The sequence below is a fragment of the Mustelus asterias genome, chromosome 17 (genome assembly GCF_964213995.1).
Source record: "Mustelus asterias chromosome 17, sMusAst1.hap1.1, whole genome shotgun sequence".
Classification (NCBI taxonomy): domain Eukaryota; kingdom Metazoa; phylum Chordata; class Chondrichthyes; order Carcharhiniformes; family Triakidae; genus Mustelus; species Mustelus asterias.
Genome location: NC_135817.1, coordinates 90,273,795 through 90,292,714, shown reverse-complemented (window position 1 = coordinate 90,292,714; position 18,920 = coordinate 90,273,795). Strand labels below are relative to the sequence as shown.

General features: G+C 47.8%; 1 protein-coding gene across 3 annotated transcripts in view; it reads left to right on the top strand.

The window, feature by feature from the left end:
* The first annotated feature begins 8,552 nt into the window (after positions 1-8,552).
* Positions 8,553-18,920, top strand: part of trappc10 (trafficking protein particle complex subunit 10) — a 103,462-nt gene continuing 93,094 nt past the window's right edge. Inside the window, exons 1-2 of one of the 3 annotated variants that reach the window (XM_078233072.1) lie at positions 8,553-8,640; positions 17,101-17,182. In XM_078233072.1, coding sequence (XP_078089198.1) covers positions 8,589-8,640; positions 17,101-17,182 — 134 coding nt within the window. In that variant the 5' untranslated portion in view covers positions 8,553-8,588. Of the gene's footprint in view, positions 8,641-8,772; positions 8,778-9,446; positions 9,466-17,100; positions 17,183-18,920 lie in introns of those variants that run through there. The other 2 variants (XM_078233074.1, XM_078233073.1) reach the window with 2 other exon arrangements.

The following is an 18,920-nucleotide window of genomic DNA, read 5'->3' as shown; positions in this document are numbered from 1 at the left end:
TTGTAAATCTCCTCTGCACCCTTTCAATCTTTTCCACATCCTTCTTGTAATGAGGCGACTAGAACTGAGCACAGTACTCCAAGTGGGGTCTGACGAGGGTCTTATATAGCTGCATCATTATCCCCGGACTCCTAATCTCAATCCCTCGATTGATAAAGGCCAGCACACCATACGCCTTCTTAACCACCTCCTCCACCTGCGGGGCCGATTTTAGAGTCCTATGGACCCGGACCACAAGGTCCTTCTGATCCTCTACCGTACTAAGAGTCTTTCCCTTTATATTGTACTCCTTCATCCCATTTGACCTGCCAAAATGGACCACTACGCATTTATCTGGGTTGAAGTCCATCTGCCACTTCTCCGCCCAGTCTTGCATCCTATCTATGTCCCTCAGTAACTTCTGACATCCCTCCAGACTATCCACAACCCCACCAACCTTTGTGTCGTCGGCAAACTTACCAACCCATCCCTCCACTTCCTCATCCAGGTCATTTATGAAAATGACAAACAGCAAGGGTCCCAGAACAGATCCCTGGGGCACACCACTGGTGACCGACCTCCATTTAGAAAAAGACCCATCTATACCCACTCTCTGCCTCCTTTGGGCAAGCCAGTTCTGGATCCACAGGGCAGCAGCCACTTGGATCCCATGCCCTCTCACTTTTTCGAGAAGCCTTGCATGGACGACCTTATCGAACGCCTTGCTAAAATCCATATAAACCACATCTACCGCTTTCCCTTCATCAATGTGTTTAGTCACATTTTCGAAGAACTCCACCAGGCTCGTAAGGCACGATCTGCCTTTGACAAAGCCATGCTGAGTATTCTTGAGCGTACTAAACCTCTCTAAATGCTCATATATCTTGTCCCTCAGGATCTTCTCCATCAGCTTACCAACCACTGAGGTTAGACTCACCGGTCGGTAATTTCCTGGACTATCCCTATTCGCCTTCTTGAAAATAGGAACCACATCCGCAATCCTCCAATCCTCCGGCGCCTCTCCCATCTCCATCGATGACACAAAGATAATCGCCAGAGGCTCTGCAATCTCTTCCCTCGCCTCCCACAGTAACCTGGGGTACATCCCATCCGGACCTGGCGACTTATCTATCTTGATGCCATTCAAAGATTCCAGCACAACCTCTTTCTTAAAGTCCACATACTCAATCCTTTCAGTCCACCGCACGCCCGCAGTACATCCACCCAGGTCCTTCTCCTCTGCGAAAACCGAGGCAAAATACTCATTAAGCACCTCTGCCATTTCTACTGGTTCTGTACAGATTTTCCCGCCTTCACCTTTTGTAGGCCCTATTCCTTCACGTCTCACCCTTTTACTCTTCACATATTTATAGAACGCCTTAGGGTTTTCCTTAATCCTACCTGCCAAAGTCTTCTCGTGACCCCTTCTGGCTCTCCTAATTTCCTTCTTTAGTCCCTTCCTACAAGCCATATATTCATCTAGATCCCTATCTTCGCCAAGCTCTCTGAACCTTTTGTACGCTTTCCTTTTCATCTCGACTAGGTCCCGCACAGCTTTCGTGCACCACGGTTCCTTTAACCTACCAACTCCTCCCTGTCTGCTCGGAACGTTGTCCTGTAGAACTCTAGACAGACATTCCTTGAAAAACTGCCACCTCTCTTCAGTACATTTCCCCGAGAATACCTCCTTTCAATTTACTCCTCTAATTTGCTGCCTTATGTCTTCATATTTCCCCTTACTCCATATAAACGCTTTCCTAGCTTGCCTGATCCTCTCTTTTTCCAATGTAAGCATAAAGGAGATAGAGTCATGATTGCTATCCCCAAGATGCTCTCCCACTCAGTGATCTGACACCTGTTCAGGTTCATTGGTCAGTATCAGATCAAGTACAGCCTCTCCTCTTGTCGGCTTGTCAAAAGGTGTGTCAGGAAACCCTCCTGAACATTCCTAACGAACTCCTCCCCATCCAATCCCCTTACCCTAGGGATATTCCAATCTATGTTTGGGAAATTAAAGTCTCCCATCACAACAACTCTGCTATTATTGCAACTCTCCAGGATCTGTTTCCCTATCTGCTCCTCCACCTCCCTGTTACTATTGGGCGGCCTATAGAAAACTCCCAGCAAAGTGATCGACCCCTTCCCACTCCGAACTTCCACCCACAGAGACTCTGTAGACAATCCCTCCACAGCATACACCTTGTCTACAGCTGTGACACTATCCTTGATCAGCAGTGCCACTCCACCCCCTCTCTTGCCTCCCTCCCTGTCCTTCCTGAAACATCTGAATCCTGGCACCTGGAGTATCCAGTCCTGTCCCTGAGACATCCAAGTCTCCGTAATGGCCACTACATCACACTTCCAGGCATCGATCCACGCTCTGAGCCCATCCCCTTTATCCTAATCCCTGATTAGGATATAATCCTAATCGATTTAGTCTCTCCTCATTTGACAGACCTGCCATCCCAGGAATCAGCCTGGTAAACCTTCGCTGCACTCCCTCTATAGCAAGGACATCCTTCCTCAGATAAGGGCACCAAAACTGCACACAATACTCCTCACCAACACTCTTTACAATTGCAGTAAAACATCCCTATACTCAAATCCTCTTGCTATGAAGGCCAACATACCATTTGCCTTCTCTACTGCCTGCTGTACCTGCGCGCTTACTTTCAGCGACTGATGCACGAGGACTCCAAGGTCTCGCTGAGTATCCACCTCTCTCAGTTTAAACCCATTCAATAAATCTCAGGGCCTAATAATCTGCATCCCAGAGTATTTAAGGATAGTGAATGCGTTGGTGGCCATTTTCCAAAATTTGTTGGACTCAGGAATAGTTCCGACAGATTGGAGAGTAGCTAATGTAAGCCCGCTATTCAAAATGGGAGGTTGAGAGAAAACAGGGAACTATAGACCAGTGAGCCTAACATCAGTACTGGGGAAGTTGCTGGAGTCCTTTATCAAGAGTTTCATAACTTGGTATTTGGAAGGCAGTGGTATAATCAGACAAAGTCAGCATGGATTTACAAAGGGAAAATCATGCTTGATGAATCTATTGGAATTCTTTGAGGATGTAACAAGTAGAGTTGAACGAGGAGAACCAGTGGATGTGGTTTATTTAGACTTTCAGAAGGCTTTCAACAAGGTCCTACATAACATTCTACCATGTAAAGTTAAAGCACATGGGATTGCAGGTAATGTCTTGAGATGGGTAAAAAGTTGGTTATCAGGCGCTGACATTTATCCATTTTCAATCCCATTAATTTCCCCCAAACCATTTCTTTACGAATGCTGATTTCCTTCAGCTCCTCACTAAAACATGTTCCTCTCAGAACTTCTGGTCCATTATTCATGTTTTCCTTTGTAAAGACTGAAGCAAAGTACAAATTTAATTCCTTGGCTATTTCTTTATTCCCCGTTATGAATTCTCCCGTTTCTGACTGTAAGGGGCCTAACATTCGTTTTTGACAATCTTTTTCTCTTTACATACCTATAGAAACTTTTAGTCAGTTTTTATGTTTCCCACCATCTTACTTTCATACTCTATTTTTCCCCTCTTAACCAATCCCTTGGTCCTCCTTTGCTGAATTTTAAACTGCTCCCAATCCTCGGGCCAATTGCTGTTTCTTGCCAATTTGTATGCTTCTTCCTTGAATCTGATACTATCTCTAATTTCCCTTGTAAGCCACGGTATGGCCACAATTCCCTTACCACTCTTGCACCAAGCAGGAATTAACAACTTCGGGAGTTCACCTATTTATTCTTTAAATGCCTGCCATTGCCTGTCCACTATCTTTCCTTTCAGTAATGTTTCCCAGTCCATCATGGCCAATTCATGCCTCATACCATCATAGTTACCTTTACTGAGATTCAGGACCCTGGTCTCAAAATCAACTACATCATTATCCATCTTGACAAAGAATTCTACCATATTATGGTCACTTGTCCCTAAGGATTCTCTCTGAACTAAATTGCCAACTAATCCTTTCTCATTGCACAACACCCAGTCCAAGATAGCCTGTTCCCTTGTTGGTTCCTCAACGTATTGCTCCAGAAAACCATCCCGTATGCACTCCAGAAATTCCTCCTCTCTTGTACTGTGACTAATCCCAATCTACATGCAGATCAGAGTCACCCATAATCACAGATGTTCCTTTAACACATACATCTCTGATTTCCTGTCTAATGCTTTTCCCAACATTACCACTGCAGTTTGGTGGTCTGTAAACCACCCCCACCTATATTGTTGTTTCTTAACTCGACCCATACAGATTCCACATCATCTGTGCTGATATCTTTCCTCAGTATCGTATCAATATCATCTTTAATCAACAATGCAACACCACCACCTTTTCCTTTCTGTCTGTCCTTCCTAAACATTGGCCGGGATTCTCCCAAAAAATTTCTAAGTCCTCAATTTGCATGAAAACGGGAGTAACTTCCACCGATAAATTTTTGTAGTGGGATTTCCAGAATCAATCTCCGACACTCTGTGCATTGCAGAGTGCCCTAGCGGGATTCCCTCTGGAAATCAGTGGGCGGGGCCTTTCCTGCCCAAGAGGCCGGCAGCATTCTGCTGAGTGGGCCACTGCGCATGCGCCGATCTGCCAGAGCGGAGATTGGCACATGTGCAGTGGCCCTGCATTGCCAGCCTCCAGATCTCCGGCCAGCTCGATCACTGGCCTGCTCCGTAGCTCCCCATCTCTGGCCTTCTGACCCCCCCATCCCCCGAATGCTGGCCTCCCGGACCGCCCTGGGCCTGCCCCGCCGGCCGCCCCCCCAACCAGCACTCCTGACCCCTTTGACCCCCTGGCTGTCCCGACTCCCGCCCAACTGGATGGCCAGCCCCGATCGCCATCCTCCCAGCCTCTACCACCAATCCTGAATGCAGAGTGACAGCCGGACCCCCCCCCCACCCCACTGAATGCCCCCCCAATAGGCCCCACCCCCTTGGCACTGCCCAATGCCTGATGCGCAGTGCCAAGGTGCCCCTTGAACAGTGCCAGTTTGTCCCATAGATAGTGCCAGTGTGCCAGGCTGGCACTGCCCAGGGGGCACCTCCCCCCTTACCCTTGACCTCCTGGGGGAGCTCAATGGCCTTTGCTCCCTGTTAGTGGGGAGTAGTTGTAAATCCCACTGGAGTGAACCACTCTTGGCGAGTCTGGGGATAGGGGGAGGGATGCTAGCGGGCCTGAAGAATTCAGTTCCAGGCCGGCTAATGATATGGAAATGAAGATTTCCATGTTGTAATCAGCTCCGCGCCAGTTTCTGTGCGGAGGCCGTGGTGCCCTCAAAGCGGCCCTCCACTGATGTCTTCCAGCCTGTTGCACTGCTAGAGCAGAGAGTGGGCTGGGGAATCGACACCATTGAGTGGCCCCCATTCTTGGTCAACTCAACAGTATCTAAAGTGATATATCTGTTTTGCAGGGGACTAGTCACAGGGGATTCCTGCACTGCCTGCCTAGCTCTCTTGCTCTGCCTGGTGGTCACTCATTCCCACCCTGTCTGTGGAGTCTGAACTTGCGGTGTGACCATCTCTCTATACGTGCTATCCACAATCCTCACTGCCTTGTGGATGCTCCACAGTGTCTCCAGCTGTGACTCCAGTTCTGAAACCAGGGCTTCCAGGAGCTACAGCTGGAGACACTTCCTGCACACATGCTGGCCCCAGGCACTGGAAATATTCCAGGTTTCCCACATGGAGCCTGAAGAACACACCACGACTTGACCTCTTCTACCATGTCTTACCCCTCTAAGTTAAATTTATCCTTTCAACATCAAATGAGAATTGTGTAGGGTTCAGTGTGTTTGTGAGTGTGGGAAGTTGGATGGGGTACAACGTGAGAACTTCCCAGTTCTTATACTCCAACCCCCTTGAAATAAGGGCCAACATTCCATTAGCCTTCCTGATTACCTGCTGTCCCTGTGTGCTAGCTTTCTGTGTTTTGTGCACAAGTCTCCCCAAGTCCCTTTGTACTGCAGCTTTCTGCAGTTTTTCCCCATTTAAATAATTCTCTGTTCTTTTGTTCTCTCTTCTGAAATAAACAACTTCATATTTTCCCACATTCTACACCATTTGCCAATGTTTTGCCCACTTACTTAACCTATCAACATCTCTTTGTAAACTTTGTATCTCTCTCGCCTTTCCACCTGTTTTTGTGTCATCTGCTAATTTGCTGACAGTACAATTGCTTTTTTTCCTCCAAGTCATTAACATATATTGTAAACAGTTGCGGCCCGAGCACTGATCCCTGTGAAACCCCTGGTTACAGGTCACCAATCGGAAAAAGAACCCCTTATCCCCACTCGCTGTTTCCTGCCCATTCGCTAATTCTCTAACCACGCCAATATACGACTTCAAACTTTTGGAAAATTACAACCAATGCATCCACTATCTCTGTAGCTATTTCTTTCTTTTAGGATCTGAGGATAAAACCATCAGGGCCAGAGGACCTATCAGACTTTAGCCCCATTAGTTTGTCTAATGCTATTTCTCTCCTGAAGGTGATGGTACTTAATTCCTCCTCCATGTTCTTTCGTATTAATGGGATGTTTGAAGCATATTCCACCGTGAAGACTGATGCAAATAGTGGAAACAGATACGATCGTGAGTTTTAAGGGGCGTCTTGACAAATACATGAATAGGATGGGAATGGAGGGATATGGTCCCCGGAAGGGTAGGGGGTTTTAGTTCAGTCGGGCAGCATGGTCAGTGCAGGCTTGGAGGGCCGAAGGACCTGTTCCTGTGCTGTAATTTTCTTTGTTCTAAATATCTGTTTAACTCTTCTGCCATTTCCTTGTTCCTCATAACTATCTCCCCAGATTCATTCTCGAAGGGTTCTCATGTTCACTCTGGCCTCTCTCTTGCTATTTATATTTTTAAAGAAGCTCTTACTGTCAATTTTTATATTCCTCGCTCGTTTGCCTCATGGTTTCTTTCCTCTCTCTATCACCTTTCATCCTTTGTGGGATTCTGAATTTATCCTAGCCTTCAGGGCTGTTACTGAATTTTACCTCCTTATATGTCTTTTCATTCAACTTAATACTCTTCTTAACTTGCTTGGTTCGCCATGGTTGGTTTATCCCTTTCTTACAATCTCTCCTCCTGATTGGGGTATTTGGGCGGCACGGTAGCACAGTGGTTAGCACTGCTGCTTCACAGCTCCAGGGACCTGGGTTCGATTCCCAGCTCGGGTCACTGTCTGTGTGGAGTTTGCACATTCTCCTCGTGTCTGCGTGGGTTTCCTCCGGGTGCTCCGGTTCCCTCTCACAGTCCAAAGATGTGCGGGTTAGGTTGATTGGCCATGCTAAAATTGCCCCTTAGTGTCCTGAGATGCGTAGGTTAGAGGGATTAGCGGGTAAATGTGTAGGGATATGGGGGTAGGGCCTGGGTGGGATTGTGGTCGGTGCAGACTCGATGGGCCAGATGGTCACTTTCTGCACTGTAGGGTTTCTATGATTCTACTCTTGTTGAACTGGACTGCAGTCAGTCATGGTTCCATCTGGGATCAGTCGGATATCAGATTGGAATCAATCTTGGATCAGTCAGGAATTAGTCTGTGTGAAGATTGGGATCAGATTGGAATCAGTCTGGGATCAATCCAGGATCAATCCGGGATTAGTCTGGGATCAATCTAGCATCAATCCATGATCAATCCAGGATCAGTCTAGGATCAATCCAGGATCAGTCTAGGAGCAATCCAGGATCAGTCCAAGATCAGTCTCGGATCAATCCAGGATCAATCCAGGATCAGTCTAGGATCAATCCAGGATCAGTCCAGGATCCATCCTGGATCAGTCTCGGATCAATCCAGGAACAGTCTGGGATCAGTCCAGGATCAGTCTCGGAGCAATCCAGGACCAGTCCAGGATCAATCCAGGATCAGTCCAGGATCAGTCCAGGATCAGTCCAGGATCAATCCAGGATCAGTCTGGGATCAATCCAGGATCAATCCAGGTTGAGTCTGGAATCAATCCAGGATCAGTCCAGGATCAGTCTGGGATCAATCCAGGATCAGTTTGGGATCAGTCCAGGATCAGTCCAGGATCAATCCAGGATCAGTCTAGGATCAATCCGGGATCAGTCTGGGATCAATCCAGGATCAATCCGAGATCAGTCCAGGATCAGTCTGGGATCAATCCAGGATCAGTCCGGGATCAATCCAGGATCAGGCCAGGATCAATCCAGGATCAGACTGGGATCAAACCAGGATCAGTCTGGGATCAATCCAGGATCAGTCTAGGATCAGTCCAGGATCAGTCTGGGATCAATCCAGGGTCAGTCCGGGATCAGTCCGGGATCAATCCAGGATCAATCCAGGATCAGACTGGGATCAATCCAGGATCAGTCTAGGATCAGCCCAGAATCAATCCAGGATCAATCCATGATCAATCCAGGATCAGTCTGGGATCAGTCTGGGATCAGTCTAGGTTCAATCCAGAATCAGTCTAGGATCAATCCAGGATCTGTCTGGGATTAATCCAGGATCAGTCTATGAGAGTTGTAGCCCCTTTAAGACATGTGATTATATTTTAGCCGGCAGATAATGGGCGGGGCGGCCTTTTCCTTTAAGAGTGACCGGAAGCGGAAGTGGTGATGTTGTGAGCGGATGGAGGAGAAGCTGCTGATTTTCACCATGGAGAACCGGCCGCTGGCGACCTGTGAGTGAGACACAGATATAACCCCGATATAACCCCTAATTACCCCTAAAACACCCCAAATATAACCCCTAATAATCCCCTAATCACACTGAGTAACACTGAATATAACCCCATGGAGAACCAGCTGCTGGCGACCTGTCAGTGAGAGAGTGAAATATACCCCTAAATATACCTTAAAAATAACCTTAAATAATCCCCAAGTCACCCAACATAACACTAAATAACCCTGAATAACCAGCCCCGGCAAGCTGTGAGTGAGAGAGAATATATAAACATGAGAGGGTGAGAGACAGACTGAGTGACTTTAATGACCACCAATAATCCTGAACAACCCTAAATAACCGGCTTCTGGCTACCTGTGAGTGAGAGAATATATATGGTATAACCAGACAGAGTCAGCATGGATTTACAAAGGGGAAATCGTGTTTGACAAATCGATTGGAATTCTTTGAGGATGTAACTAGTAGAGTTGACCGAGGAGAACCAGTGGATGTGGTTTATTTAGACTTTCAGAAGGCTTTCGACAAGGTCTCTCAACAGGCAACTATGTGAAGTTAAAGCACATGGGATTGCAGGTAATGTCTTCCGATGGATAGAAAGCTGGTTAGCAGATAGAAAGCAAAGAGTTGGCATAAATGGGTCTTTTTCGGATTGACAGTGATTAGTGGGGTTCCGCAAGGATCTGTGCTAGGACCCCAACTGTTCACATTATAAATGATTTGGAAGAGGGAACTGAATGTATTATCTCCAAATTTGCAGATGATACAAAGTTGGGTGGGAGGGTGAGCTGTGAGGAGGATGCAGAGATGCTTCAGCGTGATTTGGGTAGGCTGAGTGTGTGGGCATCCGCATGGCAGTATATTAAAGTTTATTTATTAGTCACAAGTAAGACTTACATTAACACTGCCATGAAGTTACTGTGAAATTCCCCTAGTCGCCATAGTCCGGCACCTATTCAGGTCAATGCACCTAACCAGCACGTCTTTCAGCATGTGGGAGGAAACTGGAGCACCCGGAGGAAACCCACGCGGTCACGGGGAGAATGTACAAACTCCACATGGACAGTGACCCAAGCCGGGAATGGAACCCGGGTCCCTGGTGCTGTGTGGCAGCAGTGCTAACCACTGTGCCACCCCTGAAAAGTATATTTAAATGTGAGGTTATCCCCTTTGATAGCAATAATAGGAAGGCAGATTATTACTTGAATGGGTGTAAATTGAGAGAGGTGGATACTCAGCGAGACCTTGGAGTCCTCGTGCATCAGTCGCTGAGAGTAAGCGCGCAGGTACAGCAGGCAGTAAAGAAGGCAAATGGTATGTTGGCCTTCTTAGCGAGAGGGTTTGAGTATGGGGATAGGGATGTTTTGCTGCAATTGTATTGGGCGTTGGTGAGGCCACACCTGGAGTATTATGTGCAGTTTTGGTGTCCTTATCTGAGGAAGGATGTCCTTGCTATAGAGGGAGTACAGCGAAGGTTTACCAGGCTGATTCCTGGGGTGGCAGGTCTGTCATATGAGGAGAGACTAAGTCAGTTAGGATTATATTCACTGGAGTTCAGAAGAGTGAGAGGGAATCTCATAGAAACTTATAAAATTCGAACAGAGTTAGACAGGGTAGATTCAGAAAGAATGCTCCCAGTGGAGAGGGAGTCCAGAACTAGGGGTTATAGTTTGAGGATAAGGGGTAAACCTTTTAGAACTGAGGTGAGGAGAAATTTCTTCATCCAGAGGGTGATGAATGTGTGGAATTTACTCCCACAGAAAGTAGTTGAGGCCAAAACATTGTCTGATTTCAAGAAGAAATTAGATATAGCTCTTGGGACTAAAGGGATCAAGGGAAAGGGGGATCAGGAAATTGAATTTGCTGATCAGCCATGATCAAGATGAATTGTGGAGCAGGCTCGAAGGGCTGAATGGCCTCCTCCTGCTTCTAGTTTCTATGTTTCTGTAACCTTAAATAATCCCGAATAACACAGTGAGAGAATATAACCCTAGATAACAGAATTATAATTATAGCATTCCTGCAGTGCAGAAGGTGGCCATTTGGCCCATCAAGTCTGCACCAACTCTCTTTCAGAGCATCTTATCTAGGTTCCCCACCCCATTCCTGTAATTGCACGCATTTACCCTACTAATACCCCTAACTTATGTTGGGACATTAAGGGGTAATTTTGCATGGCCAATCCACCTAACCAGCACGTCTTTGGACTGTGGGAGGAAACCGGAGCACCCGGAGGAAACCCACACAGACACAGGGAGAACGTGCAAACTCCACACACAGTGACCCAACGCTGGAATTGAACCTGGCGCTGTGAGACAGCAATGCTAACCACTGTGCCACCAGGCCGAATAATACGAAATAAAACTGTGTAACACTGGGGTACAGTACTGGCAGGGGTGGGTCTGTCTCTGTATAACACTGGGGTACAGTACTGGTGGGGACGGGTCTGTCTCTGTATAACACTGGGGTACAGTACTGGCAGGGGCGGGTCTGTCTCTGTATAACACTGGGGTACAGTACTGGTAGGGACGGGTCTGTCACTGTATAACTGGGGTACAGTACTAGTGGGGACGGGTCTGTCACTGTATAACTGGGGTACAGTACTGGTGGACGTGTTTGTGACTGTATAACATGCATATAATAGTGGGGACGGGTCTGTCACTGTATAACACTGGGGTACAGTACTGGTGGGGACGGGTCTGTCGCTGTATAACACTGGGGTACAGTACTGGTGGGGACGGGTCTGTCACTGTATAACACTGGGGTACAGTACTGGTGGGGACGGGTCTGTCACTGTATAACACTGGGGTACAGTACTGGTAGGAATGGGTCTGTTGCTGTATAACACTGGGGGACAGTACTGGTGGGGACGGGTCTGTCACTGTATAACACTGGGGTACAGTACTGGTGGGGACGGGTCTGTCGCTGTATAACACTGGGGTACAGTACTGGTGGGGACGGGTCTGTCACTGTATAACACTGGGGTACAGTACTGGTGGGGACGGGTCTGTCACTGTATAACACTGGGGTACAGTACTGGTGGGGACGGGTCTGTCGCTGTATAACACTGGGGTACAGTACTGGTGGGGACGGGTCTGTCACTGTATAACACTGGGGTACAGTACTGGTAGGAATGGGTCTGTTGCTGTATAACACTGGGGGACAGTACTGGTGGGGACGGGTCTGTCACTGTATAACACTGGGGTACAGTACTGGTGGGGACGGGTCTGTCACTGTATAACACTGGGGTACAGTACTGGTGGGGATGGGTCTGTCACTGTATAACACTGGGGGACAGTACTGGTGGGGAGAGGTCTGTCACTGTATAACACTGGGGTACAGTACTGGCAAGGGCGGGTCTGTCTCTGTATAACACTGGGGTACAGTACTGGTGGACGTGTTTGTGACTGTATAACACGCATATAATAGTGGGGACGGGTCTGTCACTGTATAACACTGGGGTACAGTACTGGTCGGGACGGGTCTGTCGCTGTATAACACTGGGGTACAGTACTGGTGGGGACGGGTCTGTCACTGTATAACACTGGGGTACAGTACTGGTGGGGATGGGTCTGTTACTGTATAACACTGGGGTACAGTACTGGTGGGGATGGGTCTGTTACTGTATAACACTGGGGTACAGTACTGGTCGGGACGGGTCTGTCGCTGTATAACACTGGGGTACAGTACTGGTCGGGACGGGTCTGTCACTGTATAACACTGGGGTACAGTACTGGTCGGGACGGGTCTGTCACTGTATAACACTGGGGTACAGTACTGGTCGGGACGGGTCTGTCACTGTATAATACTGGGGTACAGTACTGGTCGGGACGGGTCTGTCGCTGTATAACACTGGGGTACAGTACTGGTGGGGACGGGTCTGTCACTGTATAACACTGGGGTACAGTACTGGTGGGGATGGGTCTGTTACTGTATAACACTGGGGTACAGTACTGGTGGGGACGGGTCTGTCACTGTATAACACTGGGGTACAGTACTGGTCGGGACGGGTCTGTCACTGTATAATACTGGGGTACAGTACTGGTCGGGACGGGTCTGTCGCTGTATAACACTGGGGTACAGTACTGGTGGGGACGGGTCTGTCGCTGTATAACACTGGGGTACAGTACTGGTGGGGACGGGTCTGTCACTGTATAACACTGGGGTACAGTACAGTTGGGGATTCTCTCTTCCACTGTGTGTCCCCCTGCCCTCTGTGTCCCTGTCTCTATTCCCCCCCCACCCCCTGCTCGCTCACACTCTCTCTCCCTATTTCCCCTACCCCTCTCTATTAGAGCTTTTGACCAGAATCCCACATTACATTAGGAAGCCAGACTAGATCCCAGCGATTTTTCTATTTTGGAATAAGTGTGAGGATAGGATTGCTTCATTCCAGGAGTAGTTCCGCTGACAAATTAGGGATCTTTTCTGGTGAAACAAACTTTATTTAATAACACAGTTTAACTATAATTCAGACAAATGAAGCAACTTAACTATTACCTGTTGAATAATATTTAAACATGAAATGAAACAACTTTAATTTCTAACTTATCACTGTTTCAGTTCCAAACAAGCAACATTCTTATTACAGACTCAAAGAAACCACTTTAAGTACAGCTTAATATTCCCCTTAAAACACACACATGTATACATATATGTATTTATATCCATAGCAACTACTATTATTACACCTCTCCATTTAAATAAAAATGAACCGACCTTTGTGCGTCCACTGGTTTATGGGAATGTAAAGATACTTGGAATTTGAGTTGTTGGCTTCTATTTGTATTGAAATATTTCCCGTCTTTTGTCTGGTGTGAGAGAGTTCACTTTTCTTGTTTTAATAAGCATTTTATTCTGTGTCAAAAGTTCATCAACAGATTCCTGTGAATTTGTTCAGTAACTCATCTCCATGTTTGCAAAACAAAGTAACCTTGCCTTACATAATGGAACACTGCTGCCTTTGCCACTAATTCCACGTATCACTTTTTCTGGCAATATTCCTTCTGAACTACATATCTCCTCAACTCTCACCATTGAAAATTGACTTGCTCCTGTATCCCTTAAAATTTTCACCTCTTTACCCTCCACCTGGTACACATGAGTAAATCTTAAATATAATCTTTCAAATATCTGACACTTTCTTAGCAACCAACATCTGACCAGGAATACATTATTTTGTACCTCTTGAGCTTATCCATGGTTTCCTTTGCTGCTTTAATAAACTCCACTGGCTTATCTTGTTTTAACACAGCTGTCTTCTCGGTACTTTTCTTAAGCCACCAATACTGCGACTTTTGTTTGTCCCACTTTATTACAATTTAATTTTAATTTAAGCTTTCTTATTTCTCTTCCTCCTTCATATGTTTCCTTTTTAACCTGAGTCAAGCTGTCTTTATTTCCAATGAAACCTCCTTTGCCGTGGCAACTGCAGATTTCTCTCTCCCCAGTTTCTATCCCCACAGATTGAAACTAAATCTTGACTTAATGAACTAGCTCAAAATCATCTGCCATTTCAGCTGCCAATCTCACAGTTTTAACCCTTTGCTCCTCTATCATTTTAAGGTTGTTTTTCAGTTCCTGAAGTTCAAATGCTCCCTTTCTTTTACCTCTATCTCTTTCCTCTGCCATTGCCTCTTTCTTTCCTTTGCTCTTAATTCCAATTCAGGCTGTCTCATTTCCTTTTCTTGTTACAACTATTTCATTTGTGTTTGAATTTTAGCCAATTCCAATGATTCAGGCGCTGTCTCTCTAGCATTTTAAATGCTGAGCTATTGCTGCAATTATCTTGTCTTTCCTCATTCGCCAAATCCAAAAGTTTTGTTTTAAGAGCCCTTTGTAAACCAATCCGAGTGACCTCTTCCACACCCAGGAAATCTTTAGCCACTGAGAGAGCCATTTTCACAAAACACTCCCTATTTAAACTAACTAAATACAGCACCTGAAAGAAGGCACCTGTTCCTCTCACCTACTGTCTTTAAATTCAATAATCCCAAACCAAACAAGGAATTACTAGTATTTAATCTTGGATGAGCCCCCAAATTTTGTTCGGGCCCTGGACCGATTATTACATTAGTTATATTAGGAAGCCAGACTAGATGCCAACAATCTTTGTATTTTGATACAAATGTGAAAATAGGATATTTCACTCCAGAGGTAATTCCACTGACAAATTAGGTATCTTTTCTAGTAAAACAAACTTTAGTTAATAACACAATTTAACTATAACTCTAACCAATGAAACAGCTTAACTATTACCCATTGAACAAAATTTAAACATGAAAAAAAACCAACTTTAATTTCTAATTTATCACTCTTTCAGTTCCAAATAAGCAACATTCTTCTTACAGCCTCAAAGAAACCACTTTAAGAACAGTCCACAGCCATAAATATATATTTGCTATAAAGGGTGTAGTTAGTCTTTGAGCTTTCAGAGAGATTTTGTGGAGAGCAGCTTGTAGACCTCTGTCTTTAAACAAACCTTAGCCAGAACTGAAAGCTGTTTTCTCTCTGCTATATACTGAGCTCCTCCCATTAACCACATTCTCATATGACCCTGCATATCTAAACCCACCTTTCATTCCTTTAAGCAAAAACCCCAGGGAATCTTTTCTTTTTGTAAACAGAAATTCATTTGCTCTCTCCTAATTAAACGCTACATAGCTGAACTAAGTAATTATCCTGCTTTCCCAGCATCTGATCTGTATTCCCACGAGACATACCGACTGGCTGTAGCATAAAGCTGAATTTTTGACATGCCCCTTAAACACAAAGAAAAATTTGCTAATATCCCTCTATTCCCCTCTCCCCTCCCACTGTGTTTCCCTCCCCTCCCCTCCCCTCCTCTCTCTCTCTCTCTCTCTCTCAGAGAATCTCCTAGTTAAATGATGACAAGGTTCGATTCCCGGCTCAGGTCACTGTCTGTGTGGAGTTTGCACATTCTCCTCGTGTCTGCGTGGGTTTCCTCCGGGTGCTCCGGTTTCCTCCCACAGTCCAAAGATGTGCGGGTTAGGTTGATTGGCCAGGTTAAAAAATTGCCCTTAGAGTCCTGGGATGCGTAAATTAGAGGGATTAGTGGGTAAAATATGTGGGGGTAGGGCCTGGGTGGGATTGTGGTCGGTGCAGACTCGATGGGCCGAATGGCCTCCTTCTGCACTGTAGGGTTTCTATGATTTCTATGATTTCTAAATGGGTGTGTTTCTGGGTGGGGTTTAGGATTGGCTGGGTAGTTTGGCTGGTTTTGGTGAGACAGGGTTTGGGGATTCCGTGTTACTGAACCTTGTCATCAGGATTACTTACAACAGCTGCCAGCCTCCTCATGGTCCACTGGGATTTGGAGTGAGAACGATCCAGCTCTGACACTCAGCCCTGGCCCATCCCTGTGCCTGCCGTTTATTGCCATTGTGAGAGTGTTGCCATTGACAACCACTGAAACATTGCTCTGTGATGTCACTGCCCCTGCCATAGCCATTGGCTTTGTGGTGTTAATCACTGGCTTTCTCCTTCCTCCTCAGCATTACCCCCCCTCGAGGGGCAGTGTGTCCCCCTCCAGCTCCTCGAGGGGCAGTGTGTTCTCGCCCCCACACACCCCCCCCCGCAGGCTCTCGAGGGGCAGTGTGTTCTCTCCCCCCCCCCCCCCCCCCCCCCCCCCCAGGCCCTTGAGGGGCAGTGTGCCCATCCCCCCGCCCCCAGCCCCTTGAGGGGCAGTGTGCCTGTCGCCCCGCCCCCAGCCCCTCGAGGGGCAGTGTGTCCCCCCCTCCCACCCCCAGCGCCTCGAGGGGCAGTGTGCCCGTCCCCCCCACCCCCAGCCCCTCGAGGGGCAGTGTGTCCGTCCCCCCCAGCCCCTCGAGGGGCAGTGTGTCCGTCCCCCCGCCCCCAGCGCCTCGAGGGGCAGTGTGTCCGTCCCCCCCAGCCCCTCGAGGGGCAGTGTGCCCGTCCCTCCCACCCCCAGCCCCTCGAGGGGCAGTGTGTCCGTCCCCCCCAGCCCCTCGAGGGACAGTGTGTCCGTCCCCCCCACCCCCAGCCCCTCGAGGGGCAGTGTGTCTGTCCCCCCCACCCCCGGGCCCGTCCCCCCCAGCCCCTCGAGGGGCAGTGTGTCCGTCCCCCCACCCCCAGCCCCTCGAGGGGCAGTGTGTCCGTCCCCCCCACCCCCAGCCCCTCGAGGGGCAGTGGGCCCGTCCCCCCCACCCCCAGCCCCTCGAGGGGCAGTGGGCCCGTCCCCCCCACTCCCAGCCCCTCGAGGGGCAGTGTGTCCGTCCCCCCCCAGCCCCAGCCCCTCGAGGGGCAGTGGGCCCGTCCCCCCCACTCCCAGCCCCTCGAGGGGCAGTGTGTCCGTCCCCCCCAGCCCCAGCCCCTCGAGGGGCAGTGGGCCTGTTCCCCCAGCCCCAGCCCTGGGAGTGGCAGGTTTGCAGCATCTGTAGTATTTGTTGGCTTTCACTCCATCCTTGTTTTGTCTCTCCAGGTGCGGGTGATCAGCCTCTCTTCTCCTCGGTTTATTCCATACTCATGCAGCAACTTCCACGGGAACCAATGGAATGGAGAAGGTATTGACTCTGGAATTGTTTATCCTCCATCTTGGAATATTAGCTGTCTGGGGTTGGGCAGCTCAGTGCTGGAAATCCCAGACTCATTCCCACAACCATTTATTGGCCCTTACCTCACCTGACATACTGTCCATTTTAGAAACGTTTACTCTTGGGATATTGCGTCGCTGGCTGGGCCAGCATTTATTGCTCATCCCTAATTGCCCTTGAGAAGGTGGTGGTGAGCTGCCTTCTTGACAAGCTGCAGTCCCTGAGGTGTAGGTACATCCACAATGCTGTTAGGGAGGGTGTTCCAGGATTTTGACCCAGTGACAGTGAAGGAACGGTGCTATATTTCCAAGTCAGGATGGTGACTGGATTGGAGGGGAATCTCCAGCTGGTGATGTTCCCATGTATCTGCTGCTCTTGTCCTTCTAGATGGTAGTGGTCGTGGATTTGGAAGTAACCTTGTTGAGTTCCTGCAGTGCATCTTGTAGATGGTTCACAGAGCTGCGACTATGCATTGGTGGTGGAGGGATTGAATATTTGTGGAAGGGATAACAATCAACCTGCTTTGTCCTGGATGGTGTTGAGCTTCTTGAGTGTTGTTGGAGCTGCACCTATCCAGTGGAGAGTATTCCATCACAATCCTGACTTGTGCCTTGTAGATGGTGGATAGGCTTTGGGGGGTCAGGAGGTGAGTTACTCACCGCAGGATTCCTAGCCTTGATGTCAAAGCTGGTCACTCTCACCCCACCTCTGGAATTCAGCTCTTTTGTCCATGTTTGAACCAAGGCTGTAATGAGGTCAGGAGCTGAGTGACCCTGACTGATCTCAAACTGAACGTCACTGAGCAGGTTATTGCTGAGTAAGTGCCGCTTGGTAGCGCTGTTGATGACCCTTCCATCACTTTACTGATGATTGAAGGTGGTATCCTGTTGGTGCTATGACCATTGTTTCCCTGAGGCTGAGTCCTTCCTGGGATGGGATGGGATGGGATTTACAGGGCCTGTTTCCTATATTCTTTTAATCTATCATCCGTTCAAGGCAATTGGGGATGGGCAATAAATACTGGCCTATCCAGAGACACCCACAACAAAAGAAAAGTTCAGCTGGAAGCTTTTCCTAATGATTTCCTTGGGGAAAGTGCTCCGGAATGCTCAGTCTGGGTCAGGACAGGATTGAATTCAGTTTTGTCCAGTCCACAACTCTCAACAACCAAGCAGCAGAGGCCAATCACTACAGTTAAAAATATTTCCAGACAGTTTTCTCACTGCCTGAGTGTGGACACAGGTAGAGTGAGTCTGGTTATCTGGGAATTGGGTGCAGAGGGGAAGAGGTGCTTCTTTCTTTTTTGTCTTTCTAACTTTTTAAATCTTCAGAGAGTGATCTTGCCCTGCTGTAGCAGTAGAGGCTACAAGGGGGGGGCGCGGGCTGGTAAGTAGTGGGTAAGGTCGGGTAAGTATTTACGACTTTTATCACTTATGGTTTGTAAGATCTTTTTGTACTTTGTAAGAGCTATATTCTATAGCAATGAGGACCAAGGTGGAAAGGTCCCAGTGGAATTGATATTATTTGATCTTCAGCATCTTCTAAAGGTTTAATTTAAAGGGATAAACCGTGGCAGGAGAGCTCAAAGCCATGGTGTGCTCCTCCTGCTCCATGTGGGAAGCCAGGAACATTTCCAGTGTCCGGGCATGTGTATAGGACGTGTCTCCAGCTGTAGCTCCTGGCGGGAATGGCCTCTTGGGATAACAGC